Source organism: Garra rufa, chromosome 22, assembly GCF_049309525.1.
Source record: "Garra rufa chromosome 22, GarRuf1.0, whole genome shotgun sequence".
NCBI classification, from domain to species: domain Eukaryota; kingdom Metazoa; phylum Chordata; class Actinopteri; order Cypriniformes; family Cyprinidae; genus Garra; species Garra rufa.
Window position 1 is genome coordinate 26,945,675 of NC_133382.1, and position 9,375 is coordinate 26,955,049.

Sequence of the window (9,375 nt, forward strand, 5' to 3'; positions counted from 1 at the left end):
TTTCACTGCCTCTAGTGTTAATTTCACCTGGAAACTGCAGTGATTTCTTGATATAGGTACTTTTTTGTTCAGTTTCGTAGAACTATGTTGGGTTTGGAACAGGGGCGTTTTATTGGGCCACAAGCCCTAGTGAAATACAACTGCGCCCCAGTAAAACATTGCTGATAAAATCTTGTTTAATAGAGATTGCATATGATTCATTCAGAGAGTTCACTGAATCATTTGCAGTTTCTTACACTGAAATAGTAATGGGATACTTTAGAAGACAAAAAAAGAGCATTGGATGATATGTATATTAACAATCCATTGTAAGAAGCAAACCTTGCGAATGTCTTTGCTTGTCAGCAATGAAGCAGCTCTTTATTGTGCATGCAGATTCTGAACAACTCTCTATGGCAAGCAATGAAAACTGAAATATGGGAACACATTTTCTTTTCATAGGAAGCCTGTGCTGCAGTATTGATAAAAAGCTAGAAACACCAAAAGAGCACAAACCAGACTTGACCAGCACAAAATGTCTTTTCAGTAGGCAAAAATTCAGTTCACTTTCACCTCCTCAAGATATTGTTTTCTCTGCACAGGATCATTCTGCAATTCCCATTTGTCTGTGAATTACACAAGGTAAAAGAAGCTGCACAAGGACAGATGTACAAGCGGGTACAAGCAGGTTGTAGCATTTTGTGTTTGTACATGAAACGCTCCATCATATCACTTATGTTGAAAGACTGTGTTGTGGTGAAAAACATGCACACAACTCCATTTCCCAGTGCTTGGAATGGGACATTCTCACCACTTTTAAAAAGAGGCCTCATCAATTATTTAGACTTCCTGCCACATGCGTTCTACATGTTTCTCTTTCCGTGCATTAATATTTTAGCCTCCAATGCGACACATTCGTCCACCCCCCCCCCCAAACTCTCGGCTTCCCAGCGGACATTTTGTCCACATAAATCACGCGGTGACATTAAAGAAGCCTAAGATGGCCTTCACTGCCACTTACCGCAAGTACACATCGGGGCGCATTAATCTCGCCCTCTCTCCAGACAGAGGAGAGAGCCAGGCGCTCACAGCGAACTAAAATGTCACTAACAAACAAGGCCGCTCCGGAGAGGACTGTCTGTAAGTGCACAGTTACACAAAGACCACGAGGACATCTTGGAAGTCCGCTGAAAATGTCACGTCACTTTTTGCCGATAAAAGTCAGTTAATCTGCAAGATAAAAGCGGTGCTTCATTTCGGAGCGGCCTGGAAAACATCAGATGGAGTGAGAAGTTCTCCCTCAAGGTTCGTCTCTCACTCTCTGAGCCTCTACGGTTGTGATTGGTGGTCCGGCATCACGTGGCTACCCTGTTGCTGGTATCTGGGGAGAGCAGCGTGGCAGCAGCAGCTGGAACTACGCTCCTCTTGGCCCGGGCGAAAGCCTCGCTGACCTCCCATGAGACGGCGCTAAATGGATTTCTGTCTTTAATCCCTGTGTATGATTTTATGGTACACCTTCCCCTCTAGAGCCACAGGGGTTGCGGCGTGCGCCGCACTCAAGCGCGTGCTACGTGTTAGCACGTCAAAATTATTAATCGCCACGTCAGAGCTTTTCTCATCCTCGAGCCTTCTATTTTAGCAGCCGAAGTGTGATTTTCTGGCTATGTTTTTCCCAAGGCTTTAGCCTGACATGTTCTCGGTGTCTCTCTCTCCCGATGCCGCTGCGCTTTCATACCTGACAAAATCCGCTCAACCACGCCGGCTTCCGACTGTGCCACGGAAGGTGTGCGTGGAATCACAATGATGTGTCAGTGAAGAAGCCTCCCCGCCCCCCAAAGGCAGATAGCCAGCTGCATTTAGAGCGCCAGCCGCCCACTGCCTCCTTACACAGGAAGTAATGAGGCTTGGCCCCTGAGCCAAATCAACCCCGAACATAGATAGGACACTGAGACAAACTGTGAAAAAACACATACAGAATACTCAGGCATGAAGACTAGGAAATAAGGATAAGAAGGAGGAGGAGAACTGAATAAAAGATAATATTAGAGTAAGAAATGTAAAGGCGGAGGACGGTGTGCATCAGGGTGAAAGAAATGGAGTCGGAAGGCAGGGAAGAAGATGAGCAGCTCAGGTTTCAGCGCTGCGGCTAATGGACGGCTGCATGTCATCCTTCAGAACAATGGGATAATAATACAGATATGAATGAGAGATGCGCTCTCATTGGGGCGATTTTTAAACCATGTTAGTGTCTCACTTATTGAATTGGGCTCCTATGGAAAATACAACATAGTCTCTCCCGGTGCATTACCATACAAGTCCCACCAAAACATGAGATCATTTTGCAGTCGTAAAGATGAATGCGTTCGCACATGGCCGCTACCAGTGCATTTCATCATGTTCCCTCTCAGACGATCCTCTGAGAGAAAGTCCAAGCAGGGGCGGAACGGGCTTGTATTATATTATACAGTGATGTATTACCCGACACAACATTGCACATTCAAAATCTAACTTACAGTCCACTACTTTTTTTTCTATTTGCCATTTCTATTCATAAAACAGCTTGGCCCAACAATAACACCTCCCTTGTTTGATGCAGATCTATTCCAAGAATCAAATCTGCACTCTAGCCATCTCATATTTCACAATATATAGAAATTCCACATGCTTTCAGAAAGCTGAACACTGTTCGACAAAGCATATCACTGCATTAATGCACCATACAACAATGTTTTCTGTCATGTGGGCAAACCAGGTACATTATCATGGACCCTGTGAGTTGGGTGCCCACTAAGGTTTTGGTCAAGTTAAATATTGAATTTGAATTGAATTTTAATTGTATAAAGCAGCACTACCATTTTCAACTGGGATAAGAAATGTTTGTTAAGCACTCAATCAGCATATTAGAATGATTTCTGAAGGATCATGTGACACTGAAGACTGAAGTCAATTTAAATCATATTAATTTTTCACAGCTGCAAATAGGAGAACATGATAATGCTATTGGGGAAATTGCTGTTTTATTGTATTGTTAATCAAATAAATACAGCCTTAGTAAGCATAAGAAACTTTTAAAAAACATTTTACCAACCCCAAACTAATATATCTATTTGCTTGCATGTTTTTCATTAGCCATTTTAATATTTGCATTTTTCAGTCAGGAACCACTACAAGGGCCCACTTTGTCATATGTCCTTTGAGTTTTACCAATGACCCTGACAAAGACAATGTCAACGCATTAATAAATAAAAAAGACAGACATGTGGTCTGCAAGAACCCTGGCCAAAAGCATGGTTTCTTGTTCTTCTCTGGCCCCGGGGTCAGGGCCCTTCTTTGCCCCCACCCTTCCCTTATCAGTATTCGCTTCAGGGCACTTTCAGCTCAAGAGAAAATTCACTGCACTGTGAAAGAGAGAACGTGTGGTATTAAATTATACATCAGCTTCTCTTTATACAAGCAGTTTGCTATGTTCTCACTGTTGACTTGGGTGTTGGATTCAGTTTACATATTCACACATAACTATAAAAAAAATTATATATATATTCTTTACATAAAAGTCAGCTATGGGAACGTCGCCCAGGGGCAAAAAGAAGCAGATCTTGACTTGTTTTCCTTATAAGAATACACAAACCATGGTTAACTGCTTAGATTTGTATGCGCTATAAACCTCTCTGTGATTTCCAAGATACAATTATTGAAGAGGAAGAAGAAGCGGGAGCAGTAATGTGAAATGCATTTAAGTTATCTCTGCAATTGTCTTTTCATTGTGAGGGGCTGTTTAAAGTCCCAGGACTGGATGACATTCAAACTCCACGCTAGCTAATTGGTGCTGACACACTGAATTGATGGCCTGCTTTTAACACCTTGCTTTATAAATAAACAACGTTTCAGATTTGATTACAAAAGTACATCAAATTAACATTCAGACTAAAGCTAATTCATCATTCAATTTTTCAGTCAATGAAAACAAACTGGGATTTTGTTTGAATAACACATTCTTTTGGGATTCATGAGTGAATTGTGCAGTGGTTGAGAATAACTAATTCAAACTCACTAACTCAGTACCTTGAAAGTAGATTGGCTTCTTTCAAATTAGTGTAGCTTTTCCAATAACAAGCTACTTACACCAATGTGTACCATACACTGTAAAAAATTTGCTGTAGTTCTGCAGCTGGTTGCCAGTAACTTACTGTAGATTTTTAATTTATGTTATTTACTGGCAACAGTTTGTTCAAAGTTAAATGAACATTAAACATTAACAAGTCTTTGTCTTTACAGAATAAAACTATAAAATAACAACCTACTGCAAAGCATTCTGGGAACCAGAAACCTTCATCAACCTTTTTCTGTTTTTTTCCTTCAGATTTTGGTTCCCAGAATGCTTTGCATGAGGCTGTTATTTTAGTTTTATTCTGTAAAGATAAAGACTTGTTAATGTTTAATGTTCAATTAACTTTGAACAAACTGTTGCCAGTAAATAGCATAAATTTAAATCTACAGTAAGTTACTGGAAACAAGCTGCCAGTAATACTGTAATTTCTACAGATTTTGTTTACAGTGTACAGTGTGACCAAATGTGGGTACAATCAAACGTTCTCCCTTCTAAAATTTCTCTCACATATAGCATTGCGATGTCAGATTCATTCTATTGAATCGATTTGTTCAGGGTTAATGTAAATGAACAGATGCATCCTTGTTTCAACAAAAATATTTCAGCATAGATACATTTTCAACATCAATAATAAATAAGAAATGCTTCTTGAGCTTCAAATCAGCATATCAGAATGATTTATGAAAGATCATGTCACACTGAAGACTATGGCTGCTGAAAATCCATCACAGGGTGAAATTACATTTGAAATATATTCAAATAGAAAATAGTTCTTTTAAATTGCAATAATATTTCACAATTTACTGCATTTATATGGTGTTAGTATACAGTAGCAACCCTAATTGACATAGCTTATTTATTTAAATCCCCCACGCCAGACAAATACAGCTAATTAAATTATAAAATACAAAAATAACTAATATACCAAGGTATGCAAATAACTAGGTATGCATTTGAAAGAATAAGTAGTAGTAGCTTTAATGTAGCAAACTACTAGCTTGACAAAATATGAGTAGCCTGTGCCCTGACAGCTACAATTTTAAAATAGCAATGCTGACACTGGAACTGACAGCATTATCGTACAGACGTATAAGGACATACATGGAGTCATGTACACACAGATTACAATGTAAATACTATTTTCCATTTGCAGCGCTCCCATATCTCTCTTCTTCAGTTCTCTCTAGTGTGTGTGTGTGTGTGTGTGTGTGTGTGTGTGTGTGTGTGTGTGTGCACACTCACTGCGTGAGTGTCTTAGCGTGTATCCACTGCCTCAAGTCTACCATACCTACTGCAGTACTCATATCTTTACTTATCTAAATGGAATCTCCACCCTAAGACCTGATCTCCACTGACAGGACGAGAGCAGCCAGCACCCTCACCAGCACTACACTTCCTCTTTTGCCTTTGCCTTCTATCTGTCTCTCGTCTTCTCACCTTGAGCGTCTGCTTTAGATCAGGAAAAATCTCTCTCTAACAATAGACCTACTTTAAAAGGAAGAACATGCTAATGCGATTGGGAAAAAACGGAAGCTGCAACACTGGGAGTCATTATTCCTGAAAATTGATATGAAACAAACAAGCAAGTGGACAGCATTGTGTCCACATGATACAGAGAGGATAAAGACAGAGATGAAAAACAGTCGCCTATGTGCTCTCTCATTAACATGCAGAACTAATGAACGAACACTATTAGACTGCTTGACTGCCTCTTTTGTAATGCCGAGAAGAGAGCTGGAATAGGTATCAATCCTGATGCATAAGAATTTGGGAAGGGATTTTATTGGAAGCAAGCAAAATAATGTGTATAATGTGTTTCTCATGCACACATATCTACACACCCACATCCATGCATGTATATGATCAAAATGTTTAGATGATCACACTTACGCGTCCTGAAGCGATGGTGTGGGCGAGTTGGCTTGGTTGAAGGGCCCTTGGAGGAGCGCCCATGGTTCCAGCGCTGACCGGGCTTGGAGGGGGATGCAAGAGTGGAGGTCGGTTGGGCTGCTTGGGTGGTGGTTGTGCTCATCATAATCATAGTGGTTGTCGTGCTCGTGGCGGTCGTAGTCGGCGGCCCAGCCCGTGCCGAAGGAGATGCATTTCGGCTCCCACTGTCCCCGTTGGGTTTTCGGACAGTGGTGCTGCGCGGGGTCACCTCCTTTCCTCCCGGTGGGGCAGGATTGGCGTCTCGGGTGGCGGTGGTGGTGTTGGTCAATCGTGTTCCCACTCTGTTATGCAGGTGTGGAGCTCTGTTTCCTGAGCCTCCCCCTAAGGCCCCGCCACCTCCTCCACTGCTGCTACTGCTACTGGCCGTATGATTTGAGGACTGCCCAATTCGAGTCCTTTGCACTGTACCTGTTCCCTCAGCCGCTCGGGTCGCTGAACCCGGAGCCGCTGAGGGCGTGGCGGAAGTGGTAGACGTGGAGCCATCGGAACCCTTGGGCAGGGCACTGGGTTTAGATAGGAAAATGGGGTCTTGTCCGATGCGATTGGCGTCCACCAGGTCAGTCGGGACGTAATCCTGCACTGAGCCCACCACAATCCATTTTAGAAGCATCAGGCTGAGGCCTAGGCCCACAAAGCCCATCAGAAGGGGCACAACGCAAAGCCAGGTCTGCTGGCGGGGCCACACCGCACAGGGGCCACAGCGGAGGGGCCCTGGGGCCCGGGGAGAGGCTTGTTCACCCCCGGGCTCCTCCAGGGTCATGGTCTCCATGGTGGCCCCTAGTGCCGTTCTCTCACTCATGCTTCTGGGGTTCAGGGCCCAGCCAGGAAGTAGTGCAAGCAGCGGAGGGGGCTGGGGAGGGAGCCAAAACTGGGCATCTCATTAATATTCATTTAACACTCTTCCACAGCTACAGATACATGCAATACTGACTACTCATATGAACAGCACAGCAAACATCAGCCTATAGATATATATATAAACACATAAATTGTAATTCTTTACAAATACAATAAACAATCACTAAAGCTCGAAGACACCAATAGTCACGCACACATACACGCACATACACACACACTCGATCGGGAATCAAAGAGGACTGGGTTTGGGAGAAGAGCGGGTTTTGGGAACAAGCCTCTGTTTAGTTCAGCTTCCGTAGAACCGAAGGTAATTCCCAAGACGCTCCATATATAGGGATGAAAAATAGAACAAAAATTAAGTTTTGCAGATCCGTCGGCGTTCTGCCCGGAGTCAAATTTTCCTTATAAATCCGTGAGTGTTTGAGCGAGGGCAGCTCCCTGCTGCAGATCTTCTCTCACAGCTGCATTAACGCATTGGTCGTCGCGGCTGGCGCAGCCCTGCCTCTGTATGTGTGTGTGAGTGTGTGTGTGTGTGTGTGTGTGTGTGTATATATATGTGTGTGTGTGGAGAAGCTCAGGTAGCGGCAGAAGCACAGTTCCACTCAAGGGACAGCTCTGCGTCTCTCTCTCCCCCGACACGGCACTTCGTCTCTGGCTACGCAGCTTGGATCTTCCCTCTAGTCTCTACAGCGGTGCATCAGTGGACACGGGCAGCCGGTAATCCACCCCACAGGAGAGAACAGCGGAGTGGGGGAGAATGATGTACTGTGATCAGGCAGAGACGGCTGCGAGGGTTAAATCCATCAGATCCTTTCCCCAATCCCTGCCCTTAGTTCTCCCGTTCTGTCAGTGTACATCCGAGCCTCTGCCCTGCATCCGTCATTGCACCAGAATTCAAAGGCAGTCCTGTCTCTGAGCTTGCTACATTCCCACACTGAAAGACTCAGACCTTGGCAGAAACACAGGCACACAGAGTGTGAGAGAAGCAAGCAGAGGGAGAGAGAGAGAGCGGAAACAAGAGAGAGAGAGAGAGAGAGAGAGAGAGAGAGAGAGAGAGAGCCAGCGATAGAATGTGCGACGGAGAGAAAGCAGAAGAGGAGGGAGAGTGAGTGGGTGAGCATGAGACTGGGAGAGAGTGAGATAGAGAAGGGAGGGGGGGAAAGGAGAGAGCGCTGCTCTGAAAACTGATGCGGCTGCTTTTCTTAGAGGCTGCAGTGTGTGTCTGCATGTGTGTTTTCTAGAGTGTGTGTGTCTCAGAGAGGGGTGGGGGTGTGTGAATGATGCTAGTTATAAATTTCTTGAGCAGCCACTCTTTTTCCTTCCTGGCCCTTCCATCTTTGTTGACTGCATATGTCTAGATTGACAAACATAAACTGCCCAATGACTGTACTTGAGCTTGTTTGTGACCAGACAAGGAACAGCAGGGAGATTTTTGAAGAAAAGGATAGGAATAGGGGAAGGTAAACATGAAGGAAGGAAGGAAAGAACAAGGGAGTAAAGATGGGAATGAAGAAAAGAGGAAGGAAACATAGATGGGAAGGTGGGAGGGAGAGAAGGAAGTAAGGAAATAAAAGATAAATAAATAAGTAGGGCTAGAATGGGAAGGGGAAGAGCGGATGGAACATAAGGAAGAAAGAAAGGAAATAAGAAAAGGGAGGGAGGAAGGAAAGGAGGGAGGGAAGCAAGGATAGAAAGGAAAGGAAAGGAAAGGAAAGGAAAGGAAAGGAAAGGAAAGGAAAGGAAAGGAAAGGAAAGGAAAGGAAAGGAAAGGAAAGGAAAGGAAAGGAAAGGAAAGGAAGGAGGGAGGGGAGGAAGGAAATGATTATGAAGCAAGGAAGGAAGGGTGGACCAGAGGAAAGAAAGGAAGGAAATAAGGAGAAAAGAAAGGAAAAAAGGAAAGGACAAAAATAAGGCAGTAACAGGAAATAAATGGAAGGAGGGAAGGAAGAAAGTAGGAAAGGAAAGGAAAGGAAAGGAAAGGAAAGGAAAGGAAAGGAAAGGAAAGGAAAGGAAAGGAAAGGAAAGGAAAGAGGGATAGGAGGAAGGAAGGAAATTGATTGATTAGAAGGAAGGAGAAGAGGAAGAAAATAAGTCAGTGAAAGGAAGAAAAGAAATAAAAAGGAAGGAGGGAAGGAAGGAAAGGTATGAATTTAAATAAAAGAAAGGAAAGGGTGAAAAGGGAAAGATTAGAGGAAAAAAGGAAAAGAAAAGGGAAAGGAAGGAAGGAAACAAAAAATAAATAAAAGGAAAGTTGGAAAGAATAATAAGGGAAGGAAGGAGGGACATAAAGGGAAGGACAGAAGGAATAAAGAAAAGGAGGAGGGAGGGAAGGAAGGAAGGAAAGGGAAGTGAATGATTAAGGATAAAAGAAAGGAAATAAGGAGAAAAGAAAGGTGAAAGAAAGGAAGGAAGAAAATAAGGCAGAAAATAAGGCAGTGAAACAAAGGAAAGGAAAGGAGGGAGGAAAGGAAAGGAAGCAA

General features: G+C 43.5%; 1 protein-coding gene across 2 annotated transcripts in view; it reads right to left on the minus strand.

Annotated features, from left to right (window-relative positions):
* The window catches only part of nrg3b (neuregulin 3b), a 205,997-nt gene extending 198,147 nt beyond the window's left edge, over positions 1-7,850 (minus strand). For both annotated transcript variants that reach the window (XM_073828964.1, XM_073828963.1), the window contains exon 1: positions 5,978-7,850. In XM_073828964.1, the coding sequence (XP_073685065.1) occupies positions 5,978-6,836 (859 nt within the window). In that variant the 5' untranslated portion in view covers positions 6,837-7,850. The remainder of the gene's footprint in view (positions 1-5,977) is intronic.
* Positions 7,851-9,375: the final 1,525 nt, after the last annotated feature.